This window comes from Austrofundulus limnaeus, unplaced genomic scaffold (assembly GCF_001266775.1).
Source record: "Austrofundulus limnaeus strain Quisiro unplaced genomic scaffold, Austrofundulus_limnaeus-1.0 Scaffold12, whole genome shotgun sequence".
NCBI lineage: Eukaryota > Metazoa > Chordata > Actinopteri > Cyprinodontiformes > Rivulidae > Austrofundulus > Austrofundulus limnaeus.
Genome location: NW_013952414.1, coordinates 2,732,416 through 2,744,645, shown reverse-complemented (window position 1 = coordinate 2,744,645; position 12,230 = coordinate 2,732,416). Strand labels below are relative to the sequence as shown.

Genomic DNA, 12,230 nt, shown 5'->3' with positions numbered 1-12,230 from the left:
TCTTAAAACAGTGAATCATTTATTTAATTTGTAAGTAAATGACCTTGTTGACATATTGTTTGTAGTCCAGCTGCAGCTCCTGCAGAAGTTTGCGCTTCTTTTTTTCATAGTCACTTCCCAGCTGAAAACACAAACCTGAAAAATACAGCATATTTCATTGGTTTGGATAAATAGTTCAGGTTTTGATTCTCAAAATTAAGATTGCATAAACTCATGACCTAGACTAGAAAAAGCTTTTAACAAATCATTTTAAACCAGTGTAATATCTTTGTCTATAACCACTGCTTTTATCTCTTTAAGACTAAACATGCTATTGACTCTGAAAATTTAAATGACACCAACTTTCATATATATATATATATAATTTGTGTGTGTGTCAAACAACTCTAGCTCTCAATCTTTACATAAATAATAACCTGTGACAATTGTACCTCTTTTTTCTTGTACTGGAACACTAACTGAGTTCGACTGCACAGCCTCTCGGATCATGAGTCTGTCAGGATTGGTTTTTTTTTCTTGTAATTTTGTGTTTTTCTGCGCTTTATCTTGCTTTTATTCTCATTTTTATCTAATTTCATCTTGATAGTCCGGTACAGTAATTCTTATTCTTATTTTTATTTTATTGTATGTTTATTTTTTATTGTTGCTATTTTTAATTCTATTATTATTATTGCTACAGTTGATAATGTCACACAGCAATGTGACATTATCAACTGTAGCAATAATAATAATAGAATTAAAAATAGCAACAGCTGATAATGTCACATACTGTTTTTGTGGATTATGGATCTGTTGCTATTACACCTGAATTTCCACATGCGGGACAATAAAGGCTGTTTCTCTTCTGTTGTGGCACAAATACCATAAAAATGCAACCAGCCGCAATAGTTTTTGTCTGAAACGGCTGTGTGCTGCTCAAACTGTCTGCACTTTGGATAATTATTTACATCTTTCAATTAAAAAAAGCATTAACACAAAAATGACTGATTTATTCATAGCTTGAGGTGTTTCCGTAGCATCATTGCCTTTACTCACCCTGCCTTGTTGTGTCGCACTTCAAAGTTGGCAAATGTAAAGTTTCTGAGCTTTTCCTCGAAAAACTTCCCATACCTTTAACAGCATTTTAATATGATGCAAACACGAGCGACGCTGGGTTCAGAACTCGACTATAATCGTAAATATAAAGGGAAACACAGCATTTGTATAAATTGTATCCGCAGTTGAAGAGAGCTCTTTTCCGAAGCGCGGTGTGGATGGCGTCGTTGCCAGGGGCAACCATAACACAAAGCTCSTCCCGGGAGGCTAGCCAACGCTGCTAACGCTGCTAAAATGTAAACAAACGTGTCACAATTAAACCTAAAAAGATAATATTGAAGAATTAGTTTTCTGTCTCGTGTCAACCTGTGAAAACTTAAAAGTTCACGTTTTGACAGTGACAATTACAAACACAAACTAGACTCGATTGTGTTGAGCCTGGCTTAAAAGGGCCTTTTCATTACATTTATACCGCTATGGCAAGCCATTTTAGCATATAACCGGATTCAATACCTCTGTCAAACACCTGTTCCAGTTAATTCATAATTAAGCTATCTATAAGGCCCTAAAACAAAAGTCTGACGAGCCTGAATAAAAATAAACTGCCGCTAGAGGGCAGTGCGTCCACAACAGTGAGCCTTATCTGGATGATACCACTTTAAAGGGGTGATTCTGTTTATTTGGAAATTGATAAATGATGAAAAAACACGTATAGTTGTATTAAATTTGCATATTTATATTTAAAACATAAAATTACTGAAGGAAGACGTACCATGTTTCAGCTTAAATAGCACATTTTAAGACGTATTAATACACACGGTTCCCCTCAATGTTCCGGTATTGGTATCAYCCACTGTCATGGCTTCCTGAGGTGGTGGACGACGGGCCTCGTTCTTCTTCACTGAAATATCTCCTTTCTTCGTCGTTTCAGGGCGAAATTCGGGCTCTTAGCGACTCTTTTGTCTTTGCGGTTCGGATAGTTCATCATGGCTGGCAGCAGCACGGCGCAGAAAACGTGGGAGCTCTCCAACAGGATGCAGGAAGTTCAGAGCATCGACGAAATTTACAAATATGACAAAAAACAACAACAAGAAATCCTCGCCGCCAAGCCATGGACGAAAGAGTAAGTCTAAACGAGAAATGTACTTATTTTACAAGACCATATATTTGTTTAGCTACTTTTATCTTGTATCGATTATTGTTTATTTTAAAGCTGTATTTGTTTACATGTGGATTGACTCAATCACGTGTGGTTCTTTATCCTTTTCAGTCACCACTACTTCAAATACTGCAAAATCTCAGCTCTGGCCCTGTTGAAGATGGTGATGCACGCCAGGTCAGGTGGAAACCTGGAGGTGATGGGACTCATGCTGGGGAAGGTGGATGGCGAGACCATGATCATTATGGACAGCTTTGCTCTGCCCGTGGAGGGGACAGAGACCAGAGTCAATGCCCAGGCTGCAGCTTATGAATACATGGCTGCTTATATTGAAAATGCCAAACAGGTGAGAGCTCGACTCGCACAGAACGAACTAGAAATACTCACAGGTTTATATTAACSTTCCTGTTGGCCTTGGGTCAAAATGATCCCTGAAGCGTCTCAGTTTTAGGACAGCAGGATGAAAAGTGGTGCAGCACTTAATGAGAAGCTGTTCTCTTAAGGCCCTGTCGTACTATGACGTTTTAGACAACTTATGCCAACTTGTGAAGAATTTAAAGACWTTAYGTAGAAGATGGAATTGAAAAAAWYWAYTGGARACTTCTTTTAGGCATGCATGTACTGTAATTCTAACAAACTGATCAAATATACAACTTTTATTAGCAATTTAGACATAAAAATGTTTCATAAGTTGGCATAAGTTGTCTAGTGTGACAGGGCCTTTAATCTGCACTAGAATTAAAATGATCTAATATAGGATTTTTTTGAATTGAGTTATAACCAGTTGCACTTAAACAAAAATAAAAGCATATATAATGGCAAAATAAAGACTAAACTCAATGGGTGGAGGTGTATCACAAGAAAAGCACAGCGACTGGTTTCATCCCACTGCAGAAACATTCACGTTAGGCTCATTGGTRACTCTAAACTGTAATTGTGACTGGTTGTCTGTCTCATTTGTCCCTTATATGTCCCTGTGATGGACTGGAGACACGTCCTAGGTGTAGTCTGTTTCTTACACAGTGACTACTGTGAATAGACACCAGCTGCCGGTGAGCAGAAAAGGAGAAGCAAATAATGAAAATAGATGGATGAGTGTTGCAGGAAAAAAAAACTGCTTGCAATTTTTAATTACGTTTCCCAACAAAAACAAAATATTTTTAGCCTTATTTGCCACTCTTTGTGTTAAACATGACTTGATGCAGATTTTTAGGAATCTATAAGTTGTTCACCCGCGCTCTCTCAGAACCAGCGACAAACACAGGAGTGTGAACCTTTAACTATTTTTTTAGTTTTATTCATTGAGTTTTGCGCACACAAAGATTTATACAAATAGATTATTTTGAGCAAATGCTGCTTATTGATATTTTTAAATTAGCAGAATAGTGACTAATGAGAAATACTAATGCAGGTTGTTTTAATTTGTTTTGTTTTGTTCTTTCTAAGATAAATAAAAGTGCTGGAGTAATAAACTACTCAAATTATTTTTACTCAAATTTGCTAACATTAATATTTTCTGGTAGGAAGTATTATTGTTTCTCCATTTTCTGTTTTACTTCTTTTTTTTGCATGAATAAAAAAAATAAAGATAAAAAATTGTATTTTCCTTCCTCTCAATATAACTACCAGGTTGATTTGGTTCAGAAAATCTTGTCTTATTAAACAGAAAATTCAGAAACATCCCAGCTCAAATGGAGAAGCTGTTTGCCGTTTTGACTCATGTTTCTGTACTGACAGCAGTAATTTTAACATCAATGTTTTTCCAGGTTCATATTTCTGAAAAAYGTTTGTTTAATTTTTTTTTTTTCCTGGCTTTAGGTCGGCCGGCTGGAGAACGCCATTGGCTGGTACCACAGTCACCCCGGCTACGGCTGCTGGCTCTCAGGCATCGATGTCAGCACTCAGATGCTCAACCAGCAGTTTCAGGAACCCTTTGTTGCCGTTGTGGTGAGACGGGAACTGCACATTCTCTATTTTCTAAGTTTTGTTTGCTGTGATTTCCAGTTCTGTAAAAAGACTAATCAGAATATGAGTAATCCTTTTCCTTCCTTATGAAAATAAACAAAAATGTAGGTGTAACCGAGAAGGTAATTGATGTATTAGTTGTATCTTTTTGTGTTGTACAGATTATTATTTTGCTGTTGCAAACATATTTACACTTCATTTGGTACAGCGGCACTTGGATGCCAGGGGCGTCGCGTAATTAAGTGTGTGTGTTAGACACACTGACAGCGCCGGCACAAGGCTCCTGGTGGCCAGATTTGAGTGGTCCCTGGAGGATTGTGCGACCTCTGACTTTGTTTTCCTGTTCTACTGTATCACGCTTTCCACAGATCGACCCCACTCGGACTATTTCTGCGGGGAAAGTCAACCTCGGTGCCTTTAGAACTTACCCCAAGGTAACGGAAAAACTTGATCGATACCACAGATTTTTTTTTCTGATTTTTAAGTTCTTTAAAAATCAAAACCAGCAAAAATATCAGTTTTTTTTTAAATTGGCTGCTTTATGAATTAATTAAATGAGTTTAAATTTCGGTTTCACTCTTGTATTTTTGTCATGATATTAAGCATTTTATGTAAATACCACACTGTCTTAATATATTTTATTATTAAAAAAAGCTGTTTATTTATTTTTTCCTGCATTTTCAGGGTTACAAACCTCCAGATGAGGGGCCGTCAGAATACCAGACAATCCCTCTGAACAAAATAGAAGATTTTGGTGTGCACTGTAAACAGTGAGTAGCTTCACATGTTATATTAAAGTACACAGTAACTATTTGATGTGTCTGTGGTGGCTCACGTTTTCTCTTTGATTTGTAGGTATTACGCCTTGGAGGTAACTTACTTTAAGTCTTCCCTTGATAGAAAGCTCCTGGAGCTCCTCTGGAATAAATACTGGGTTAATACCTTAAGTTCCTCCAGCCTCCTGACGGTATGTAAACAACCACAGAAATCAAAATGTGCGCTAATTGTTTGGCATTTTGATTTATGGTTAATTATAACTCTATAAGTCATTTAGACATGTGGTCACCAGCTTGTGATGTTGTGATTTATTGCCACGTATTAGCTAAGCCTTCTTGTTTATTGGTTTTAGTAATAAGCTTTATGTGAACTTTTTAACAAAGAGGAGCAGGAAAGCTGGCCGAGGGTCCGGCGATCCGAGCCCTCGTCTTTCTCCCGCAGTTCGTCTTATAGTTTGAGGGCTCCTTGTATGAATTTTCATCGTGGTCACAGTTGCTCCTTAAACAGTTTGAATAGACATCAGGCTTTTACAAACAGTAAGCTCTTTGGCATTCTGGATRAAGATGAATTGACTAAATGTCAAGAATGAGCTGCTCCCGGGGTGACGGGCTTTGTCAGTTGTTACACTGTCACCCCTGTCAGTGCCCCCCCGTGTCATTGTGTCTTAATTACCTTTTCCTTTATAAACACAACCTAACCTTAAGCAAACGTTTCACTGACTTTCAGTCATTCACTACAGCTCTCAAAGTGTCCCCACGGTGTGTTAGATTTGTTGCTGTTCTTTGTGGGGGAACAACACAACACAAAAAAAATCTCTGCAGTTGTCTAACTTTCATTAGTAAATAGTTCATGAATTGTTTTTGTCTGTGTTGGATGGTCAGAACTCAGACTACACYACAGGCCAGGTGTTCGACCTGTCGGAGAAGCTGGAGCAGTCCGAGGCGCAGCTCGGCAGAGGCAGCTTCATGCTCGGCTTGGACACACACGACAGGAAGTCTGAGGACAAACTGGCCAAAGCCACACGAGACAGGTAGATATTTATATTTATAGGCAAAGAAAAACACTTAGGATGGAGGGTTAGAATCAAACAGTTATCTGTGTATTATATAAGCCACTCTTATTTGCAGTAAGCCTTCTGAAATAGTGATTTATTACATTTAATTTAGTAAGCTTATTTTTTATTCACATAATACTGTAATTAATAAAATATTAAATGTACTGATTGTAAAGTATGAATTAAAACATTTAAAATGTTTTTAAATGGTGTGGTTTGGAAGAGTTAATTCCAGTAGTTTTCCATATATTTCAGATTATGCCGTTTTAAAATGCAGGTGTGCAKTTAGTGTAAATAAAGCACATTTATGTCCTTACTTTACTCAACAAAATAGAATAGAATTCAACTTTATTGTCACTGCACATGTTGCAAGTACAAGGCAATGAAATGCAGTTTGCATCCATCCAGAAGTGCTTGGCAAGAAATATAAATATGTGCAGTATATTATATTACAAATGCACTGTAATTTGTTTTAATATGTTATAGCTTTTAAGTATAAGTATATACAGGTTATGAATGTACAGGATAGGAATTTACAGACTATGAATTTACAAAAATATGAATTTACATCCTATGATCAGGTTTTTAAATATGATGACGTATAAATTGACGTGTAAATACGCAGTCGTACGTCCTTCCTTGGACGTCTGTATTGTCAGTCTGTTTCCAATCACTTCAGTGATTAACCATCGACAGGAAAAAAATATGGGAGCTGGTTTCTTTCTCTATATTATCTTTTTTAGTGTTTTTTGTAAATGGTAAATAGACTGTATTTACATGGCAGCTTTCTATCCAACCAAGTGCTTTACACTACAATCTGTGTTCTCATTTACACACACACACACACACACACATTTGCTCAGCTATCCATTTGGGGACATTCCATTGACTTTCATTACATTTCTACAGCCTAACCCTGACCACAAACCCTAAAGCTAACCTCACAGGTACCTACCTGACCCCAAAACTAACCTAAACTCAATTCACACCTTGGTCCTAAACCAAACCCCCAACCCACCAATGGCATTTAAACCAAACAGGGACTTGACTTAGGTCCCCAAATGCACCAGTTGTCCCCAAATGTAGGCATTTTGTCTTAAAATTGCCCCCAAATGTCACCAAAAACACCCCCCCACCCCACACACACACACACACAGCACACTACTAGATCTCACTACAAAACTAATGCAAGTTAATCACCATGGAGACTAATCAGTGCTTTAAATCACATCCATACACTGATGGGACACATCAGAGGCAGCACRGGTTCGGTGCCTTGCCCAGGGACACGTCAACGTGACAGAATAGCAGCTTTCTCTCACGTTAGAGGAACGACTCCCCGACCCACTCAGCCACCGCCGACATTGTGACATGACATGAAATATCTGTTATTTTTGAGTCATGCAAACATGGCTTTTTATTGCAAATGTTTGATCAATAACAAGGCATTTTGTTGGGTATTAAGTATAGATGGTTAATATTTTTGATACATGAGTTATTTGAATCAAGTGTCTTTATTTTTTTTAATAGAATCGGTTAATTATTATTATTGAGAAGTCATTTGAGTTTTAAAATAAGTCCTTACCTCATTTAGGTTGTTTTCATCAGTGAACATGTATACTCTATCAGATGCTTTTTAGGACAAATGCAAATTAATCAACATTGAAGCAATATTTAATTTATTATATTTTATGTTTACGCCTCAAATGTGTCCCTAAAACAACAACTTCACATTTAATTGCTTGCGTACGGCTGCCAGCACCAGATGTATTTCTTTATGCTGCACCTGTTTTTCTGCAGTAAATGCTAATGGCTTTTTATTTTTCTCCCTGCTTTGTTTTAGCTGCAAGACAACCATAGAGGCAATTCATGGTCTGATGTCTCAAGTCATTAAGGACAAACTCTTCAATCAAATCAACACATCCGCTAATTAAAGCCTAACCACGAGGCAGCCTGGGTTTTTACCTGCTAATGGTTTCTTGTGCATGCGTACGGATGGTTTACTGGTAAATGTTGCATCTTTTCAATTCGATGTGATTAGTTACTTTTTTTTTTGTCATAGACGTGTCTGAGAATGCATAAAATAAAATGTAAAAATTGAAAGTGTCTGAGTACTTCATGCATATTTAAAATGACAGTATATGGGTTTTTATTGAGTTATAAAACACAATAAAAATGGATTACTATGGATGTTATTTCTCAAATACTCACTCCTAAACTTATATGTCTGTTTCTAATGTGGCTACTGATTTAAAACACCTTTCCTCACGTAAATCTCTGCAGCTCATTTTTAATAACAGCCCAGTTAACTTCTAACCCAGTCCCTGATGTGCGGCGTGACCCAGCGTTACATGATGGAACAACAAACTCCAGCCTCTGCACAGCCTCGGGAGGGGATCGGCTGCCGTGTGTGGGACGTCTCTGCGGAGTCGCTCCCCGCGCTGCTCGACTCAGGTTTAGATGCGTTGGCGTAACGCTGGGCYGGGCAGGTTGTGGCGAGGCGGTGATGCAGCGCAGAGACAGAAGCTGTGGACACAGGAGCCTATTCACCCAACGTGTCTGCTCTCCGTCGCAGAGGACACTCACCAAGTCTGTGTTGTGTGTGTGTGTTTTTTTTTTTAACTGACAGCTGTTTTGGACTGGGTTTGTGTCACGTCTTGTTTTTATGGCATTGTAATGGCTAAATGTATATTTTTATGTCACGTACTGCAGGGGAGGGAATCCCGGCGGGACTGCGTAGATGCCTGCTTTTTCTCAACACACATGAGCTTTGGCACGACTTTTTATAATGGTTTTCTTTTGCTATTATTTTAAACGTCTTCCAAACGGAGGGTTTTTCCAATATATTGATGTAGAAAGAAGAAACGTAAAAGGTTTTTCGCACATTCTATTTAAAAAAGGAAAAAAAAAGCCCAAGTGTTTGGCTTGATGTGATCATCACGGTGCTGARGAAATATTTGAAAAGATGCACACTGAAAATAGTTTTACTGAAGTTTGGTTTTTCGTGTTGAGTTTAGATTTGTTGAAATATATTGAACTTGTTAAATATGTAAATATTGGGATTATCCCAGCTGGAGATTTGTTTGCATGACTTAAGTTGTAATTTAAATCAAGTTACATTGTGGACAACCAAAAATGCATTACCCACATTTTCTATTTTGATTTTAAAGCCCCTACCTCCTCCAAAATTGCATGGAGCAGTTTAACAGTCTCATTATTGACTGTGTGTTATTGACACATAAGTACTTGGACCTAAACACATATAAGAGCTGTAGCTTCAAAATATGTAGGCTCAACACTTCCTCTCAATTATTAGCTTTTGCAGAAGTGGAGGCAAGTCTTTCTCCTCAGGAAACTCGTCATGGCACAATCTAGGGGTCAGTGGAAGTGGTAAGTTTGTGACTTGGTATGGTCTTTTGAAACAATTCCTGTAATGTGGGGAACAATTATCTCAATTACAAAAAGAACGTAGTATATGATAATATACAATACTTTGCAAAGGTTTTGAGTCCAATGAGAGGCTTTCTTGTAATCTTTTGAAGATGTCTTCACTTCTGACACTTATTTTGTCCTCCACTTGGCACACACACTGCACACACAGTGCACCCTGTTATTTCATGATCAGGTAACTGGGGAAGCGATGAGCAAAAACGCAGCTAAAGTCTAGAGGAAAACTTTAAAGGGGTTTTTGATAGTCTTGAGGAAAAACTGGACAAGGCCACTTCAAAAGATCTGTGTCCTTGGAAGCCAAATAAAAACATTATTATTGGATTTAAGAATTTTTGCACTGTATGTCTTAAAGTGGTTTAAATCATTGTTTTAAATGTAGCCTGTAGGTCCTAGGATATGTTTTGATTATTTTATAAATATTGATTACATTTCTTTTGAGTGATAAGGGTGAAAAAATGATCAGAATTAATTTCTTTAGTATTTATATTTTTTTAATATATATTTTTTGCTTAATTAATTTTCAAATCAAGAACAATAATATTTTATTTGAAATAATTCCTTATTATAACACGTTTTTGTTCACTTCCTGTTTGCGTGACTCCTGCGCAGTCTCCGTAGTTTCCACAGCAACCACTTTCTTTATTCCAAACATCCAAACTACTCATCTTAACTAAGCGCTTTGAAAGTTCTTAAGTTGGATAATTCTTTAGAAATTCTCATAKTATCCTAACAGGTAAGAGAAGTAAGTTACTCTTTTAGCTTTTGCTGCCCGAATTGATATTTGTTTATGTATTTTTAGGAAACTTACCGAGTATGTTACAATTACGAACACATGCTAACTAGTGCATTTTAATTAGCTCTCTGAAAAAAGTGCTGTCTTCTGTATTGTGCTATGACAGGTATGTGTGTCGTATTTTTATTTGACAGTGATAAAGTGCTCCCCCCTGCTTGTTCCCTGTAGAAATGAGAGGCCCAGGGGGTGTTTGTGAGTTCAATTAGCCGATTGTTTCTGTCTATAGTTCAGCTGGATGTGATCGATCAGTGTCTCTTCTCTTCTGKAACCTCGACATGATAAACATGAGATCAAGCGTGGAAAAAAATCCCCTCGGTCATAACTTTTTATGACTTTTTTATGCAATTAAACCAAGTATTACAAAGATCTGTTACCTTTGRAAAAAATTATTTTGCTGCATTTAATCATGCATACAACATACAGAACCCTATAATAAAAGGAGTGATAATTAAACAATATCAAAACACAAATATTATTTTGACATCTCTGACTTGTCAAATTTTTAAACCAATTTTATTGTCGCTTTCATAATTTTATCTCCAACTGCTTGTCGTCTTAACTGTCTTGGATGTTCATAGAAATGTTTTTTTTTTTTATTTTTACCAGTTTCTAGCCAAGACTCTGAAGTTTCTGTAGACACCAAACATGTCTATCTTTAACTAAAATAACTTAAAGTAGAAAACTGGGGGTCTGGGCTTCAGAGGTGAACGAACCAATTGGGAGTTGAAAAGCCCTGCAGTAAATAATCACCAAGAGGAGTTTGTTTTTCAACTAATATTTATCCATTTTGCTCCCAAACCAACAGCACAAGTCTCTGCTGTGAGCTGAGTAAGTGGGTCACCCTGAAAAAGATCTTACCTGTGTCGAGCCATCATGGTCCGTCTGACCGTAGACCTGGTAGCCAGGTCGAAAAACCACTTCCAAAAGAAAAGGGGCCTCTCTTTCCCAGACTACCTCAGGACCCTCACCCACCTCCACTTTTCCAGCCAGAATATTGACGACGTTGTGAGTAGTCGGCATCATTGCTCCTAACTCTTGTAGATTCTCAATATAAACACTAATTTCTTCATTTTAACCTGACTTTTAGGGAGATCTTTCCATGTGTAGGAACCTTACAGTTCTCTACCTGTACGACAACCAGATAMCTCACATCCCCAACCTTGGCTTTGCCTCCAACCTGACCCATCTGTACATTCAGAACAACAACATCACTCAGATAGATCATCTGCACGGTCTGCAGAAACTCTCCAAACTGTGAGCCGACAGCCGTCTTGTTTCGTGTTATTTATKACTCTGAACGGTGTGTTTGATGGTTTTTTATTTCTTTGCTCTGCAGGTATTTAGGTGGGAACAGAATCACTGTGGTGGAGGGTTTAGAGGAGCTCCACGAGCTCCGAGAGCTTCATCTGGAGAAGCAGCGGCTGGCACCAGGGGAGAGGTTGCACTTTGACCCCAGGACTCTCCGCTCACTCGCTGTATGACCTATAAYGTTGAGCGCAGACATTACACCCTAAATATATAATGTTTCACACATTTAAACAGTTAATTTTTTTATTTGATGTTTTTAATTAAACCTTTTTTGTTGCTAAAAGATGAAAGCAGGTAGAAATTGTTTCACCTCTCAGATTTCCTTGAAGAAATGTAACATTTAGCAGCTGCAGTGTGTCAAGGATGCTTTGAATGCAGCTTTTGTAACGCATTATTTATATGAAGAATACTTTTAGAAGTTAGAGGTTTGATTTGTTTTTGATGCTGCCGCTTTAAGGCCTAGGGTGCTCTGTGTTGAACTCATCACATGTGTGAGATGCAGCCAAGTGGAGCAGCAGGCAGCTACTGAAGCTGCCCTGGGAGCAGGTAGGGAGAATAGATGATCGAAACTGCAACTTTCTGATCCCAAGTTGGCTGCACCACAGCTGCCCTACATACCCTGTAAAAAAAAGATTAAATAAAGAAATAAATGCAAATAAATTTTTAATCCAACTAAACAGAGAAAATGC

At 37.7% G+C, this 12,230-nt stretch overlaps 3 protein-coding genes across 4 annotated transcripts in view; 2 read left to right on the top strand and 1 right to left on the bottom strand.

Annotated features, from left to right (window-relative positions):
- Positions 1 to 1,247, bottom strand: part of cspp1a (centrosome and spindle pole associated protein 1a) — a gene marked incomplete in the record, with an annotated part of 14,327 nt that extends 13,080 nt beyond the window's left edge. Inside the window, 2 exon segments of the mRNA XM_014002297.1 lie at positions 44 to 135; positions 1,036 to 1,247. Of these exon segments, the coding sequence (XP_013857751.1) occupies positions 44 to 135; positions 1,036 to 1,108 (165 nt within the window).
- A 638-nt stretch (positions 1,248 to 1,885) lies between these two features.
- cops5 (COP9 signalosome subunit 5) lies at positions 1,886 to 8,093 on the top strand. The gene is made up of 8 exons (XM_014002291.1): positions 1,886 to 2,158; positions 2,306 to 2,540; positions 4,013 to 4,141; positions 4,528 to 4,593; positions 4,844 to 4,929; positions 5,015 to 5,126; positions 5,818 to 5,966; positions 7,834 to 8,093. Exons 1-8 carry the CDS (start codon positions 2,022 to 2,024, stop codon positions 7,922 to 7,924), a joined length of 1,005 nt encoding a protein of 334 aa, XP_013857745.1. The 5' UTR covers positions 1,886 to 2,021; the 3' UTR covers positions 7,925 to 8,093.
- Positions 8,094 to 8,183: 90 nt separating this feature from the next.
- The window catches only part of ppp1r42 (protein phosphatase 1, regulatory subunit 42), an 8,709-nt gene continuing 4,662 nt past the window's right edge, over positions 8,184 to 12,230 (top strand). The window contains exons 1-4 of one of the 2 annotated variants that reach the window (XM_014002292.1): positions 8,184 to 8,592; positions 11,039 to 11,238; positions 11,321 to 11,487; positions 11,570 to 11,708. In XM_014002292.1, coding sequence (XP_013857746.1) covers positions 11,107 to 11,238; positions 11,321 to 11,487; positions 11,570 to 11,708 — 438 coding nt within the window. In that variant the 5' untranslated portion in view covers positions 8,184 to 8,592; positions 11,039 to 11,106. Of the gene's footprint in view, positions 8,593 to 9,940; positions 10,174 to 11,038; positions 11,239 to 11,320; positions 11,488 to 11,569; positions 11,709 to 12,230 lie in introns of those variants that run through there. The other variant, XM_014002293.1, reaches the window with a different exon arrangement.